This window comes from Dama dama, chromosome 14, assembly GCF_033118175.1.
Source record: "Dama dama isolate Ldn47 chromosome 14, ASM3311817v1, whole genome shotgun sequence".
Classification (NCBI taxonomy): domain Eukaryota; kingdom Metazoa; phylum Chordata; class Mammalia; order Artiodactyla; family Cervidae; genus Dama; species Dama dama.
In genome coordinates this window covers 17,068,260-17,086,440 of record NC_083694.1, presented here as the reverse complement: position 1 = coordinate 17,086,440, position 18,181 = coordinate 17,068,260, and the positions used below count along the sequence as shown (strand labels likewise).

At 43.0% G+C, this 18,181-nt stretch overlaps 1 protein-coding gene across 1 annotated transcript in view; it reads left to right on the top strand.

Annotated features, from left to right (window-relative positions):
- Nucleotides 1–18,181, top strand: part of USH2A (usherin) — an 892,942-nt gene that overhangs the window by 810,157 nt on the left and 64,604 nt on the right. The window contains exons 61-63 of the mRNA XM_061161192.1: nt 428–655; nt 5,960–7,476; nt 10,594–10,915. Of these exons, the coding sequence (XP_061017175.1) occupies nt 428–655; nt 5,960–7,476; nt 10,594–10,915 (2,067 nt within the window). The remainder of the gene's footprint in view (nt 1–427; nt 656–5,959; nt 7,477–10,593; nt 10,916–18,181) is intronic.

The following is an 18,181-nucleotide window of genomic DNA, read 5'->3' as shown; positions in this document are numbered from 1 at the left end:
AATAGTTTTGGGGTTTAAAGAGAGAGAATTAGGGCTGCTCGGGTTCAATTTCTAGACTCTTAAGATTATCCCATTCCCTGCCATGCAGCTTGGTACCACTGATTTCATCATAAGCTGGATGAGACACTGACCTGAAACATCTTAGATTTTTGTATTGTTGTAATTATATATCACATCCCTTGGGTTGCAAGCTCTGGAAAAGCAAAGATCCTATCTGATCCGAGGTGTGTGTGTATGAAATCACACAACATTAGGTAATACATTTAGTGTGTGAAGAACAAGGAAACACCATATTGTTTTCTTAATAATTCAAAGCTCTGCTGTGCTATTTGTGCTGCCAGTGGTGAGATACCTTGTCCAGAGAATGACCTTCTAGCCACCGGTAGCAGTTTACCAAAAGGAAACTAACCTGTTCATTTTCTTCCAGGGAACCAGCTATCAAGCCCACCTCTTTGGGTTGGAACCCTTCACCACATATCACGTTGGTGTTGTGGCCACAAACCAGGCAGGAGAAGTTTCAAGCCCCTGGACTCCGGTTCAGACCCTCGAATCTTCCCCCAGTGGGCTGAGCAACTTCACAGTAGAGCAGAAAGAGAATGGGCGGGCGTTGCTGCTACAGTGGTTGGAGCCTGCGAGAACCAATGGTGTGATTAAGGTAAAGTCTACCCTGGATATGTGGTCGTGTTTGGTGTTCTTCAGATAAATAGATGAGCCCTGACATGCCATCAGGTCACTGCGGGAACACTCCCTTCACAGGCTGGTTAATTCTTCCCAATAGCTCCTCCAGGCGCTTAATCATAGATCAGAGAAAACTAGCTCACACGTGTTATACTTCTTGTGAACCCGAGGCTGGCTAAGTGCTCTCCGTGGATTATCTCATTTAATCCTCACATCAGCCCTACTCGGTAGGTATCATTAAATCTCACCAGGCACATAAAGGCTAAATCATTGTCCAAGGCTCAATAGCATTGCGATGATCGAATTGGGATTTGAAGCTAGGAAGTCACACCAGAAATGAACTCCACATGACTGTGTTCCTGCTGTGTCCTGAATGGTCCTGCCCGGCCCTTTGCTCAACCTTTCTCTGATGTGCACTTTGAATGGAGCTCACTCAGCAGGAAATAGGAAGCCCCACGTGTCTGCTAAGTCCCCAATGTCCCCATGGGGCCAGGAGGTGAAGTCTTGTTAATATCACATACAGCCCAGGCTTCACCCATCTGTGAGCCCAAATGAGGTTGCATTTCCATTGTTACCCACGTTAGAATGCTTTGAAGCATCACCCACATGAGAAACAGCCTCATCTCCCTTCTGATTTTCTTCCACAGCAGTAGTGGCACCTCAGCTGTCCACCTATTACTGCCTCAGCCCGTAGTCTTCTCTGGCCCTGGACCACTACTCAGGCCCTCACCAACTGCCTTGTGCAGGCTGGGGCTGCAGAATTTCCATCTGCTACATCTCTCATAGACACTCTGCTTCTCCTTGACCACTGTCTCTCAGGGTGGCAAAGACTTCCCCACTAAATCCACAGAGAACAGCTGAGACTCAGCTATGCCTTTGAGTAAGGCTTCCCTGAAACCCCTACAAGGAGGATGCTGGCAGGAAATTACCTACAGCAGTGACTTAGATCCATAACTAGAGCTCACAGCCCAGGTCCGCTCCCATGGGCCACACCCTCGCTGCCTGGTATTCTGGCTCTTCTCTGCCCACCTCCAGGCCTCCTGCAAGCAGCAGAAGCAGCTGCTTTCTCCCTGCCCCCAATGTGTGACACAACCAGACTTCACCAACTCTGGGACGGGAGGCCTGAGCCTTAGGAACCATGGCCTTGAAATCCAAGCCACGGCTCTAAGGTTCCCAGCAGAAAGAAGAGTTTCTCATCTCACACCCATCAAGGCACCCCTGATTACGAGTATTTGCTTCCCGTCCCAGCATCTGCCTTTTCCTAGAATGATTGACAATAAAAATATCTACTCCTTATACCTGCATTTGCATTTTGCCAAATATTTATTGAGCTTCTACTAAGTGCCAGGCAATTATTCAAGAGTAAACAGGACAGGCAAGAGCCCTGATGTTGCAGACCTTACATGTGTGTGTGTGTGTGTGTGTGTGTCAAACAAAAAGCTAGTACACAGATAGACCAGAGATCTTCAGAGAGTGGTGAACAGAACTAGAAAATTAAACAGAATAATGTAATAATTCCTGCTCAGGCTTTAGAATGGATGATCATTTGAACTGAGTTGACATTTGAGCTGAACCCGGAATGATAAGACAGAGGCAGTCATGTGAAGATACAAGAACAAAATGTTTCAGACAAAGTGAACAGTAAATGTAAGACCTGAAGCCAGGGATGAACTTGGTGTCTTCACATCAGGGAAAGAAGGCCAGTCTGGGTGAAGCAATGGCTGGGGGAGGCGGGGAGGGCATAGAAAGATGACACTACAAGAGGTTCAAGGGATCAGTAGGGAGTGGATTGTGCTCGACCTTGTGGTCTGTGATCAGGGGCTTAGAATTTATTCTGAGTGCAGTGAAAAATTATGGAAGTGTTTAAGCAAAGGAATAGCCCAATCAAATTTATATTTTTTAAAATTGCTCTGGCTCCTAGGTAGAAAATGGGCTATAAGACCAGTGGTGTTTGGAGTCTGTTAAGAATTCAGGGTGGAATTGACTGTGGGTTGAATCCCAGTGGAAGTTGTGCAGGTAGAGAAATGTGGGTGGACTGGGAATGCATTCAGAAAGTAGAGATGACGGTATTTGTTAATGTTCTAAATGTGACATGTGAAGAAAAAGGAATACTGCAGAATGACTTACAGATTTTGATCTTGAGTCATTGACCAGAAAGGTAAGGCTGGAAGATGTGCAGGTTTAAGGAGACAAGTAGGCAGGTGGAGGTACAAGTCTAGAACTCTCTCAAGAGTGCTTCATGAAGATATATATATTTGGAATTCATGAGCAGATGGGTAATGTTCAAACCCATAGTCCTAGAGCAGATCAGTTATGGAGAGACTATAACTGGAGATGAAGAGAGCCTGGGAACGAGCCCTGGGGAATACAAAAATTTGGAGGTCAACAAAAATTTGGAGGTCAAGAGAAGGGAGAGGATCTGGCAAGGCAAGTGAGGGAGAAGGAAAAATAGATGAGTGGGATATCCCAAAAGGGAAGAGAAAATGTGCCAAATGGTGTAGAGAGATAAGTAAAAGAGGGCAGAGATGTGACCCTATATTTGGAAACCATGAGGTCATTGTGGTCTTGACAAGAAAATCAAGTGGTAAAATGGGAAACCTGATCGGGATGTTTTGAGGAAATGGGATAGCAACTCCTCAAAGAAGTGTGGATGGAAAGAAAAGCAGGGAAATGGAGCATGAGCCAGGGGACTATGGTGTCAAGAAATTTTCTTCAAAAATCAATGAAAGATACTAGAGTACATTTAAACGTTAATGGAAGTAACTCAGTGGAGGGAGATAAACCAGTGATGCAAGAAATAATGAGAGTAATTGTGAGAGTGAAATCTGTATGAAGGAGGAGGGCATGGGATCCAGGGCCCTGATGGTCTTCAGTGGGGGCAGAAATACTTTATCCATAATAAAAGGAAGGGAGGCAAATAGTGTGTGTCTAGATTCACGTGCATATGGTGGTGATAATATATAGTGTGAGAACATTCCTTTCTGCCTGCCTCTAGTTTCCTCAATCAAATATGTGGTCATGTCAACAACAGGAGGGGTTGGCCATTAGTAGGGCAAGGAGAGACATGAAATAATCACTTTGGAAAATGAGAGAGTAAGCATATGGTTTTATAGTTGGTAATCATCTATTTAAAAGTTATAGTAATAAGTTTAAAATGAGACCAGTCAATATGTTGCTGTCATTGTTGTTCAGTCACTAAGTCATGTCCATTTCCTTGCCACCGCATGGACTGCAGCACACCAGGCTTCCCTGTCATTCACTGTCTCCCAGAGTTTGCTCAGACTCACGTCTATTGAATCGATGATGCTATCCAACCATCTCATCTTCTGTTGCCCCCTTCTCCTCCTGCCCTCAATCTTCCCCAGCATAATGGTATATTCCAGTGAGCTGGCTTTTCACATCAGGTGGTCAAATTGTTGGAGCTTCAGCTTGAGCATCAATCCTTCCAATGAATATTCAGGGCCCCAGTCAATATATTTGACTGTTTTTGTCCAAACTCAGTTGGAAGCTAAGTTTGAGAGGGAGAATTGAATTTGGCATTAATTAGAAATTTGCTTCAGATGGTGACTGTGGCCATGAAATTAAAAGACACTTGCTCCTTGGAAGAAAGGCTATGACCAACCTAGACAGCATATTTAAAAGCAGAGACATTACTTTGCCAACAAAGGTTCGTCTAGTGAAAGCTATGGTTTTTCCAGTGGTCATATATGGTTCTGAGCGTTGGACCATAAAGAAAGCTGAGTGCCGAAGAATTGATGCTTTTGAACTGTGGGGCTGGAGAAGACTCTTGAGAGTCCCTTGGACTGCAAGCAGATCCAACCAGTCCATCCTAAAGGAAATCAGTCCTGAATATTCATTGGAAGGACTGATGCTAAGGCTGAAACTCCAATACTTTGGCCACCTGATGCAAAGAACTGACTCATTGAAAAGACCCTGATGCTGGAAAAAATTGAAGGCGGGAGGAGAAGGGGACGACAGAGGATGAGATGGTTGGATGGCATCACAGACTCAACGGACATGAGTCTGAGCAAACTCCGGGAGCTGGTGATGGACAGGAAAGCCTGGCGTGCTGCAGTCCATGGGGTTGCAAAGAGTCAGACATGACTGAGTGACTGAACTGAACTGAGAAATTTGCCGGGTGAATATGGAGTGTGAGGGGATAATCATTGAGGCTTTCAAATTGATTATGTAATCTGAACTCCCGTCAGAAAATACTCTATACCCCTTCCCTCAGGAGTGTGATCTTGTCTTGAGACCCCAACAAGAAAATCACATCAATATACAATAGTCCAACAAGAAGGAGATTTCCAAGTCTAGGTTATTTAATGTTAAATAACGTTCAAGTATATCAACAACCCAGCCTAAGTCAAGCTTCTGTAGGAAAAATCTGTGGGAAGATCTGCCTCCCAAGGGACTTGGATATGTATCCATCTCATTTTAAGATGCCCCATTATAGGGTCACAACCATGTATAGGAACATCTCCTGTATTTCAGGTGTACTGAAGCGTGAAAGGGTGGGAAACCATCACTCAAGAACATCTGCATCAAGTAGGTTGCTTCTCTTCCCCGAATAACAATGAGTATTAGATGTTGGAAACGTGCTCTACATTTGTGTCACGAGTTTTCAGACGGTTTTCCCCAGAACAAAAGAATATTTTGCTCCAAAGCAGCCACCAATTTTTCCATAACTGGTGAGAGAAAATAGGGTGGTTTTTTCCATTCCTTGTCACCTCGTATCTATGTTTTTATACACATGTATTACATATATGTGTACCTCAGCACATACATGTGTGCCTATACACAGACACATCGATAACATTTTCTGCCCTGGCACTCTATTACCAATGATTAAGCATTATAATCCATTTTCCAATAAATACTGTAGAAGATAGACAATGTGGATATGCCCTATTAGCCTACTCAGGATGAAGTCAGAAGCACTTAATATTTATAAAATAGTGAATTGGAATACTAATTCCCACTTCTAAAAATATAAAAATAGGAGGAAACCCCATGAGCACTCTTTAAGTCAAAGAATCAGGTTCAGTAACTCTTTGCTTTTAGACATATGCTTACATGACACATAAAAAGTCAGACATGACTGAACTGTTTACATGACACCCAACTTAAAAATGGAGAGCAAAGATCCCATTCCCCAAATTAATATCAGAATGCTCCTTCTGGGTTAGGGTCATCCAGATGAGGAATAGGAGAAAGAAGTTAAAAGTAACAAAATAGTGATGCCAAGAACCTGTATGCTTTATTTTCCATCTTCCTGCAGACATACAATGTCTTCAGTGAGGAGGTCCTGGAATACACTGGCCTGAATCGTCAGTTTCTCTTCCGACGCTTGGACCCCTTCACACTCTACACCCTGACCCTGGAGGCCTGCACCAGGGCGGGCTGTGCACACTCGGTGCCCCAGCCTCTCTGGACAGAGGAAGCCGCCCCCCAGTCTCAGCCAGCTCCCACCATCCAGTCAGTGGGCTCCACCAGCGTGGAGCTGAGCTGGTCGGAGCCCATTAAACCCAATGGAAAGATAATTCGCTATGAAGTGATTCGCAGATGCTTCAAGGGAAAAGCTTGGGGGAATCAGACAATCCAGGATGATGAGAAAATTGTTTTCATAGAATCTAATACTGAGAGGAATACATTTATATATAATGACACAGGTCTGCAGCCATGGATGCAGTGTGAATACAAAGTTCGCACTTGGAACTCAGCCGGCCACACCTGCAGCTCTTGGAGCGGGGTGAGGACCAGGCAAGCACCTCCGGACGGCCTCTGTCCACCTGAGGTAGCCCAGGTATCCGTGGATCCCCCCAAAGTGCTGATTGCCTGGGTCCCTCCAGAACAGCCTAATGGCATCATCCAGTCCTACAGGCTGCAGAGGAACGGAGTGCTTTATCCTTTCAGCTTTGATGCTGTGACTTTCAATTACACCGATGAGAAGCTGCTCCCTTTCTCCACGTACAGCTATGGGGTCACAGCCTGCACCAGTGGGGGCTGCTCTGCCAGCACGACCACCAGCATCACAACCCTTGAGGCTGCCCCTGCAGGGGTCCACCCTCCAGCTCTGAGGACCATCAGCGCCACTCAGATAAACGTATCTTGGTCCCCGCCGTCGATTCAGAATGGAGAGATCACTCAGTATTTCCTCAGAGTGGATGGTAAGGAGTATCTCGCTGGGCAGAACCTGACTCTGTTGGTTTCCCACCTGCGGCCTTACACGCAGTATAATTTCTCCCTGGTGGTGTGTACCAACGGAGGCTGCACAGCAAGTGTGCCAGAATCTGCCTGGACAATGGAGGCCCCACCACGGGACATGGACCCTCCAAAACTGCAAGTTACAGGCTCAGAATCCATAGAAATCACCTGGAAACTGCCCAGAATCCCAAATGGCCGGATCAGAAGCTATGAGCTGAGGAGGGATGGAACAATTGTGTACACTGGCCTGGAAACTCGCTATCATGACTTTACCCTCACCCCAGGTGTGGAGTACGGCTATACGGTGATGGCCAACAACAGCCAAGGGGGTGTTTTGAGTCCACTTGTCAAAGATCGAACCAGCCCCTCAGCACCTTCAGGGATGGAACCTCCAAGATTGCTGGCCAAGGGCCCTCAGGAGATCTTAGTGACCTGGGACCCTCCAGTAAGGACAAATGGTCTTATTGTCAACTATACCCTCTTCATCCGTGAGCTGTTTGAAAGAGAAACAAAAGTCATACACATAAACACAACTCGTAATTCCTTTGGTTCACAGTCATTCATGGTAAACCAGTTGAAACCATTTCACAGGTAAGTAACTGACTCTGGGTTTACTAAGAACAAGCCACTGTCTCTATTACATGAACCGTTGGTCAGTTCCAATGAAGACCAAGAGCAAAATGTATGATGTCCCCCAACCCCTCATCCATTTAACCATCCAAGTAAACTAACCACATCCTTATCTAGCCCAAAGCTGCTTGCATAACTTCTGGAGAGCAAAAGTCTTGCAGGTGACATTTTGAGAGTCAGCTGTTGAGAAATGTCTGCAATTCATCATAATGTCTGGAACCAAGTAGTGGAGAGATGCCATCACTTCCCTGAGTCTGGTCCCCTCAGAAACATGCCAGCCCCTGGGCAGTTCTAAGAACACCAGTGGGGTTATCTGACCTAGACTCTGAGGAAAAGGAGGTATTATTTTAAACAATAAAACAAGTAGCAGGCAATGAGAGCTGTTGCCAGCCAGGGTTGGACTGATCCAAAATTTGTTCTGGAGAGAGCACTTCTTATTGAATCCAACACGTCTTCCAGGAATGGTGAGGCTCCTCTGACTATTTCTGTAGCTCCTTAGGATCCCCTCAGCTCTGATCCCATAGTTTCTTGGGACAGTGCCACTTTGCCAGCTCACGTTTTGTCAGTGGTCCCCCTCTGGGCTCTCTGATGAGCTTGGCTGTGTGTGTCTTTCCACACAAAGGAATCTGACCACCGGTGCTCTTCCCATAGCTTAAAGAATTGCTTGACTTTTTTCCCCATCATATTTTAGGTAACATGAATCCCCAGCAAGAAGAGTAATAAAAAACACTTTATGCTTAAAATTTAGTAAAATGAACAGAACCACTTAAAAAAAATTAAAGGCTAAAAAAAGTGTTGATTTCCAACCACCATTCGTAAAATTCAGCTATTATTGTAATCTACTGATATGCAGATTAGATCTCTCCTACAATTATCTCTGATATATAGTGCTGTTGAAATGAAACATTTGCAGTCCTGTGCATCTCCTCATGACAATTATTTAGGGTCACATTAAATATTAAACAGTAATTAAAACTTCCACAGGTATCTTCCATAGCTAATCCGCATGCTGTGTGAGCTGGCTTTTATCTTACTCTGATGCAGGGTATAAAAGGGTGCATGCTAGCTGCAGAACTATACATTTTATCCTGGCATCCTCTTTACATGACTGGTACCTGCACATTTTAAAGATCATATCAATTCGCTCCCCTTTGAAACTCTTACTAAAAAATATTTCTAAGGGGAAAAATAAAGTTTCCAGATGTGACAAGGGTACTTTTCCCAGCCTGAAAAAAGAAAATCTTATTTTTCTGAGAAACTTAGGCATTTAAGACAATGAGAGATGTCCCTTGACTGTCCACTGTAACTGAAGATGTAAGTGACATAAATGACTTAAAATATCAGTGGAATATTACTCAGCCATAAACAAAAAATGTAGTCATTTGCAATAATATGGGTAGACCTGGAGGGTATTACATTTAGCTGAAATAAGTCACACAGAGGAAGACAAATGTCGTATGTATTCACTTACATGTGGAATCTGAAAAAGCAAATGAACAAATATAACAAACCAGAAACAGAGAACAAACTGTGTTTCCAATGAGGAGCGGGGTAAGGGATGGGCAAGATAGATGAAGGGGGGATTAAGAGGTATAAACTACTAGGTATAAAATAAAGAAGCTAAATGGATATAATGTACAGTGCAGGGAATGTTGCCAATATTTTATAATAATTTTATATAGAATGTAAACAGTAAAAACATCAAATCATACACCAAAAATAAAAGCAGAATATCACTTCTATATGGTGTTGGGATTTATGTCCTTTGGGCTTTTCCCAGCAGATTAACATTCGCTGAATACTGCAAATTAGTGTGTCCTCCTTGGGGTACCCCAGCTAGTCAGTAGGAAGAAGGATCCTAGGAATGCTCTAAGAAGCAGAAAGAATCTGACCCAGCATTTTTTAATCCCCACAAATAATCCAGAAAGCAAATATTCCATATGTGAGAAATCAAAACTGATTCTCAGAATCACGTAGAAGTCTGATGTGCTGTTCACAGCTGTGATTTGTTCACCAGTAAACTGGCAGCCCGTCATGGTGGAGAGGGACATGGGAGGAGGGGAAGGGAGGCGGAGCAGAAAGGGGAAGCAAGAGATCCCCCAAAGAGAGAAAACTGTAATTAAGAAGGGGGGAGGGGAACAGAAAGAGCAAGAAAGTGAACAAAAGGCGGGGATTGTCTGGAGGAGGTAAAGCAGGAAATAGAAGAGGGAATGGCCAGAAACTAAAATAAATAAAGGGAGAAAGGAAGGTGGCTGGGGCTTGAGGGGAAATTAGGGGTGTCATAAAGTCCGCTGGGCACGGAAAAGAGGGGGAAAGCACTTATTTGCAACCGCAGGCACTTAACACTAACAAAAGCCCCTTTTGTTGAAAGAGAAAAGTCCCTGATATGTAAATAGACCTTTCCCAGTGGCAGGAGACCAGCTCTGAGGCAAAACATAATTGATTGGTTGAGTTTAACTAGATGGTGATAAGGTGTCTCCGGGATGATTGATAATCTGGTGTGGAGTTGGGTTAACTTTGGCCCCAAAAGGTCTGTGTGTGGTGTAAGGGAGCCTGTTCTAAGATGTTGGGTATCAGGTGAGGGGATTTATTACCACAGAGACCTTTACTCCAGAACGTTCTTTCCTGACCTGGAATTGTTCCTGGGGAATCATTTAGCTCCAACTGCAAAGCGAGGAGGAGCCCAGGGTTGCTGAAAATGCATTCAAATTCCCCAGATCTGTGTTCTTCCTCACTGTGGTAGGTAATTCTACAGAGTACCAGAATTTTCCTGAAAAGTATCTTGAAAGTGTATTGATTCTGTGCGTTCTGTTTAGGGAAGAATTGTGCCCACCCCTTCCAAACAGGTGAGGATCTTTGCTTTAGTTTGGAAAGCCAAGAGGCTTGAAAATGCTCTAAAATTTCCATGGAAACATGACTTTGTTGACTTTGAAAAGGGCTCATTATAGATAAGGATAAATATAAAGGTATCCATCTCCCCCCCCCCCCCCCCCCCAGAAAACACTTGGTCTTTTAAAGATTCTTCCCATGAAAATAGATTTTGCCAATAATGGGTCATTTCTGCCTTGTGTCCTGAAGGTATGAAGTTCGAATCCAAGCCTGCAGCAGGCTGGGCTGTGTGTCAAGTGACTGGACGTCCATAGAGACCCTGGAGGTTGCACCACGGCAGCAACCCCCTCCCCATCTGGAGGTGCAGATGCCTCCAGGGGGTTTCCAGCCCACCGTTTCCCTTCTGTGGACAGGACCCCTCCAACCAAATGGAAAAGTTTTATATTATGAATTGTACAGAAGACAAATAGCAACTCAGCCTGAGAAGTTAAAACCAGTGCTAGCCTATAATGGAAGCTCAAGCTCCTTTATGGATGTCGAACTACTGCCTTTTACAGAGTATGAATACCAGGTAAGAAGCGGGTGTTATCAACTCACTCTCAGACGATGGGCACACATCAGTGCCTACTTGAAGAACTGCTTGCCATCTAAAAAGCCACTTAAAGAAACATGGGGCTTAAGGAGTTTAATAATATTCTTTTTTTAAAAAAAAACTTAAGCAGTAAATGAAGGAGGAAAAGGTATATTCATTTGCCTTCTTCGTTTTCTTGATTCTCGATCCATGTGATACATGCTTGTTATTCCCAGGTAGATTTCAGGTGAAGGATTAGCATTTCTTATTAATGAGGTGGTTTCTATCATTAAGCTTCCTTCTGTCAGTGTTGCCTTGGCTGCAAATACTCCTTGTGAAAAGATCACTTTGAAGATAACTCATGCATTGTAAAGAGAGAGAATAAAATCTAATGAGCAAGTGCCTCCAGCCCCTATGCTGAGAAAAGTCTAGAGGAAACAACTCATCTGTGCATGAGGATGAAATAAGTTTTGTAGGAGCACAGCCTAAAAGAAAAGAGGGCTTTGCATACCCCTAAAGAGCCAGGAATTAAGAATACTCTGAAGGTATTTTGAAATCAATAGAAGACTTCCCTTAGGTTTGTTTTGTTTGCCGTCAGAGTGCATTTGCAGTTTTCTTGTAACAGGCAGCCCCAGTTCCTGTGCGGGCGTCGCTCCCCACCCCTGCTCAGGCTTCAGGCTTGCTGGGAGTGTCAATCAACATGTCAGGCTGTCATGTAGCCAAGTGGTGGGCACCTGAGTCATATTCAGCCCCTCAGACTTGCCTGGGGCTTGATCTTCAGCAAAGTGACTCAGAATTTTAAAAGGTGGAACTAAGTCAAGGTAAAATAGCTCTAATTTCAATCCAAAAGCTTTTCTTATCCTTGCCATTTCCAAGCCTGGTTCTTCAACTGTTCTTTTAATTACACATCCCTGGTATCTGAGGGTGGGGTTGGTTCCAGGAACCCTACAGACACCAAAATCTGTATAAATTGGCATAGTATTTGCATATAACCTACGCACAGCCTCCTCTAGAGTTTAATTCATCTCTAGATTATTTATAATACCTAATATAATGAAAGTGCCATGTAAATAGGTATAAATACAATGTAAATGCTATGTCAGTAGTTGCAGGCACCTGGCAAATTCAAGATTTATTTTTTGGAATTTTTTTCAAAAAATTTTTTATTGAATCCATGGATACAGAAGTCATGAATAAGGAGAGCTGACTGTGCTCCCAGTAAGTTCCCTTTTGCTTAAGTCAGAATCGGCTTCTCTTGCTTACAGTATCAAAGGAAGCTTGCTGAATGATGCAAGCACTATGTACCAGGCAGAAGACCAAGTACAATTTTCTAAAAGAGGAAACTGAGCCTCTTAGGAAACTAAGCCAAGAGGTTACCATAACCAGAAATAATAAAACCACAAAGTCATCAGGAATATGGTGAGCAAATCAATGGGGACAATGACCAGAGGTAGCATTTTAAGTGTGAAAGGAATGTATTTTAGGCCAGTAATGTATGAGACAAATTTCCCAGTGAAGTTAGTAAGAATTGAGGTTATAAATTCATTTTTGAATAGTTTGGAGAAGTACACATATAAATCCATAACCCCTTGTTTGTAACCCCAAATCTAAAAATCTCTTAAAAACAAGTTTTTATCTAGGTTTGACACAACTCATTTAGCAGCAAAACCCATTCTAAACAAACCTGAAGCTATTTATAGCATTTATTTATCCAATTTAAAGTGAATATTTATATATTTTACCTCAGAAATACTGTGTTTTATTACAAGATCATTCTGGGGCCATTACAAAATATACAGTGTGTGTATGTTATTAACTCCAAAACTTACAAAACAGTTATTTAAAAACAGTTCCCAAGGGTTTACAGTAAGAATTGTGGCTTATGTCATGAAGGAACAAAATACCCACTGAAGCCACAGTTGGAAACAGAATTTGGTTAGAAACAGCTAGAACCTATGTAGCTATCCTTTTGTGCTTTATCATTATCTTTACAGAAAAGTGTCAAGTTATCAAAGATTCTTCTGTCAATTATCTAGTCTGCTTTATGAATAAAACTGCACCTTTGTAAGAGAACTGGATGGAATCAGCATGAGATATTGATATTTGGCCTCTATTTAGACAAAGCTAAGTGATCCATGGATACTAAACGTGAACCAGTGATTATAGCTTCTTTGGCATCAAGTGTCATTGAGTTAAATAATTGGCTGCATCATCTGTAAAGTCTCATCTAAATTTTCTAAGGAATCGTAAACCCCAAGCCTATGCCTTAACTCTGTCAGTTTTCTCTCTGTTGGAGGATGGAGGGAATGAAGTGTGCTCAGTGAACTGAGATGGTATCTTGAAACCAAAAAAATGAAACAAGCTTCTCCATAGAATCAATGGATCAATTTATTATACTTACAGGCTCAGCTGGTAAAGAATGTGCCTGCAGTGCAGGAGACCTGGGTTTGATCCCTGGGTTGGGAAGATCCCCTGGAGAAGGGAAAGGCTACCCACTCCAGCATTCTGGCCTGGAGAATTCCATGAACTGTATAGTCCATGGGGTCTCAAAGAGTTGGACACGATTGAGCGACTTTCACTCATTCGCTCACTCACTCGTGGCATATTTAGGCTTCCCTGATAGCTCAGTTGGTAAAGAATCTGCCTGCAATGCAGGAAACCCAGTTTGATTCCTGGGTCAGGAAGATCCTCAGGAGAAGCGATAGGCTACCCACTCCAGCATCCTCAGGCTTCCCCTGTGGCTCAGCTGGTAAAGAATCTGCCTGCAATGTGAGAGACCTGAGTTCGATCCCTGGGTTTGGAAGATCCCCTGGAGAAGGGAAAGGCTACCTACTCCAGTATTCTGGCCTGGAGAATTCCATGGACTCTATAGTCCATGGGTTCACAAAGAGTTGGACATGACTGAGTAACTTTCACAGGGTGGGATTGGGCAGGTGAAGACCCAGAAGCATTGGCAGCTGCACCCTATATCATGAAAGGAACAATGGGACAATTTTTTAGTTAACCCAAGGTAGGGGATACGTGCTGAGAAACAGGATGTTCATTCCTAAGTCAGGGTTTATGAGTGGGTAACTAGTTTTGTTACCTATTAGAATATTCATTGGAAGGACTGATGCTGAAGATGAAACTCCAAAACTTTGGCCACCTGATGTGAAGAACTGACTCACTGGAAAAGACCCTGATGCTGGGAAAGATTGAGGGCAGGAGGAGAAGGGGACGACAGAGGATGAGATGGTTGGATGGCATCTCCAACTCAATGGATATGAGTATGAGCAAGCTCTGGGAGTTGGTGATGGACAGGGAAGACTGGTGTGCTGTAGTCCATGGGGTTGCAAAGAGTCAGACATGACTGAGTAACTGAACTGAACTGAACTAGTTTTGTGGGAACTGGGAATATGTCAGCAAAGGTCTTCATCATTGTTTGGGGAGTAATAGAGCACAGAGGCCTCCTGGTCCTAATGATTATTAAACAATGTATTAACTACAAGCCCTTGATGACAGAGAAGTGATTCACTGCACAGTACAGTCCTGGGTCGGGTCAGTGGAAGGACAGGAAAAAAATGTATGAGCCCAATGTGGTGTCAATGATGCTAACAGTCATGCTCTCACCAGGAGCTAAGAATAACCAGGTACCAAGGGGCCCACATTTCAGAGGAGAGACGAGTTAAGAACCTCAGGCTATGCTGTCTATTATGTAACTGTTACTACCAGCCCTGTGTCATATTCCTCCTCCATATTCACTTCACCCAAATGAAATTATTTAATTTGATTTTCATTTGATTTATAATTTGTATTTACTAGCTAATCCCATGTTATATAGAAAGCAGGGGGAAAAAATCTAGCCTATCAGCCCCAAAACCCAGTTCTTATAAGAAATATTTTGAAAAATATAGATTAAATGCCAAAATAAATGAACTAAAATATTGGATTTATTTAGCCTGTGCAAATGCTGAGTCTTTATAGATCCTGAGTTATCTTACAGAAGTCATTTAGGAAGTAATGTACTAAAAGAATTGATTTCCCTTTAACAAAGAACATTTTGTCTTTGAGATGAATTTGAATTGCTCTCAAACCTATATAAGGGTTACTTTTCTGTAAGTTGCTTTTTTGAAAGCACCTTTATTGTCCTAAAATCATCAGTTTACCCACCATGCCAGTGGTTTGACTGACCCTAGTACAGAGGACTGTGTTTTGAGATAATCCATATATTTGTAGGAGGTGAAAACGTACAAACTGCCCAGAGATAGTATCCTATTCCATCAGAAGCAGGGTGATGATCTGTGGTTGGGTAGGTGGCCATCCACCTGGTGTGCCTAGTGGGTATCAGATGGCCCTCCATTTGAGTTAAATCATTGATGGCAGCTTCAAAAATTTAGCTATGTGGGAAGAAGAAGACAGTATTCCCTATGTTATCACATGGCGGGGGGTGGGGGGGGTCCTGCTTCTTGCCACTTACAAACTCAGTTACATACTCACAAATGTCAGGAGAAAGGAAAGATGCCTTTAATCAACAATGTAGCTGTACACCTCTGATTGAGACTTGATTCCACAGTCTTTTAACTGATGTCGTACCTGGTCTCAGGTTCTTAATGTCTCACTGCAGAAAGAATTCAGTGAGAGACAAAGTGACAGGTAAGAAGTAGATTTATTTAGAGAGAAATACTCTGCAGGGTGTGGGCCATCTCAGAAAGTGAGAGACCTTGAAGTATGATGTGGTTAATTTTTATGGGCTGGGTAATTTCATAGGCTAATGAGTGGGAGGAATATTCTAGCTATTTTGGGAAAGGGGATGGGGATTTCCAGGAATTAGGAATCCCACTTTTTCACCTTTGTGGTCTGTCTTGGATCTGTCATGGCATCTGTGGGTATGTCATTTAGCTTGCTGACATGTTACAGTGAGCATTTAATGAGACTGAAGTTCCACTGGAAGTGAAATCTTCTGCCATCTTGGACCTTGCTGGTTCTAAACAGTTTTTTTCATGTCCTAGCATAGTGTCATTCTTTTAAATGTTGTGCCCTGCCCCCTTCCCTCTTATTTCAAGAATAGCAGCAATCTGGGAAGATGGTAGACTTAGCATCCCAAAAAAAACTGTCTCAGAAGATTCTGTTCAGTCATGAAAGCTTTTAATGTCAGATAATCATTGACACAGAGGTTCAGAGTCCTTGTCCCCTGCTGTGAGCACACTTGTGATCGTCCTCTAGATCTTATCTTGTTCACAGTCTGATCACACAGTTTGTTCAGGAGATTACTGAAGGGGAAGCTAAGGGAGAGACCTGGTCATCTGTTAATTACTTATTCTTTATTTCTATTTCTTTGATCTAAGGAAAGAACCAACAAGTTAGGCCAGGTATTGAGTGATCAAAAGATTTGAAAGATGTGCTTGGGCTGGAAAGGAGTAGAGCATGGGAGTGCTTGCTTTAAAAGTTAGTTACAATATACTTTTGCTAAAACAAGAAAAGGGGCTTCCTGCTGAGGCTGGTTTCCTGCAAAGAGCTGCTGACAAATCCCCACTTGTCAGAACATCAGTCCATTTCTCTGGGATTAAGGGTGAAGCTCTATCTTCTGTGACTTCTTCATGCTGAGACAGGGCACTGTATTCTCAGAGTGGACTATGTCAACATGGGTCTAGAGCATCTCTTTGCTGACTGTTTTCGTTGCCCCCTTACACATACAGACAGAGCAAGCTACAATTATGATGATACCTACAAAGATATAGAGTAGTAATGTTAATGCCATTCCCTTGAGGCCAGTTCTTGGGGTTGTGCTAGCCACACATTCAGTACTGCTCAAGATGGAGCAACTTATATCATGGCTGCAGTCAGATCGTTATGCAGTTAGCTGTCTTCTTCCTGGGACTGTTGTAAGAATATCTGTAAAACAATTCAGAAATATGCATCAGACTCTGAGTCTATGACTCTATTGTCCTAATCATTAACTATTCGGTTTGGTACTTGGGTGGGAGGAGGCCCTGCAGCGTTTTGCTTCAGTCCACCTCATATATATTAATTCTTCAACCTGATGACCAATGATAGACCTCTAGGCAAGAGAATAGAGCATGGATAAATTCTGATAAACAGGAGGGTCACAAAGTTTCTGAAGAAAGAGATTCTTATTGAGAGGGGGAGAATCATTTGCTACAGAAGATTTTGGGAGGCAAAATGTCACCTCATAATGACTCACGCGACCAATTTGGGAAGTTGCGTGTTTGAAGCAGGCAAAAGCTGTGTGACTTTACAAGCATTTCCAAAGTTTTCAGTAATACCTCAAAATTGAATACCCTAAAGGCAGTAGACTCAGGATTTATAGTACGAAAGGATTGCCTAAAGAGTGCATTCAGACTGCAAATACCCAGGGGTGGGGGTAGAGATTCCCAGAAATCTGCATTTTTACCCAGCAGCTTAGATGGTCCACATCCTCCTTTTTTGAGAAATACTGCCCCGGAGGGTACAGGGATGTTGCTATGGTACTTAAGCTCGATTTTCAGGTGCTGACTTCTTAAATCAGTGGTTCTCATCCCTGACTGCACATTAAAATCGCCTGGGGAACTTTAACAACATTCCGGTTGCCAAGGCCCCATCCCCCTGTAGTTCTAATTCTGGGGTGGGTCCAGGCATCAGTGCATTTCAAAGGGTCCCCAGGTGACTCTAATGTACAACCAGGGTTGAGAATCATAGTCCTAAAGCATCGTAAACTGATTGCCTAAGTAAGTGAACCCAGCGCCCCACAAGTGCCTAATTTACATGATAATAATTGATGGCCAGCCTATTTACCTTGGTCTGTCCATGACTTTCCTAAATCAGAGTTCTCTTTATTGTTTTGGTATGAAGCTGGAAAGAGAAACAGAATATATAACCTGCTAAATTTCATGTCTTCAATTAATTAAATAATTTCATTTGCACTTCCTCTTGGATTTTGTTTGGTTATGGTTGTTATTTCATTTTGTTTTGTTTCTCATTTGGGAGGCCTGGATTTTGGCGAGAAGAGTTAACACTGACCATCATTGAAAATGGGAATTTTCTAGTTTGATTCATTTCAACACAGCTTCCAGATTGCTGAATTTCATAAAATGAGTGGAGATCTGAGATATAAATCACAGAAATTTGGAATTTTTTGAAAAAGATTTATTTATGGCTGCTCTGGGTCTCTGTTGCTGTATGAGGGCTTTCTCTAGTTGTGGCAAATAGAGGCCTATCTTCGTTGCCATGTGCAGACTTATTGCAGTGGCTTCTCTTGTTGCGGAACATGGGCTCTAGGGCCTGCGGGCT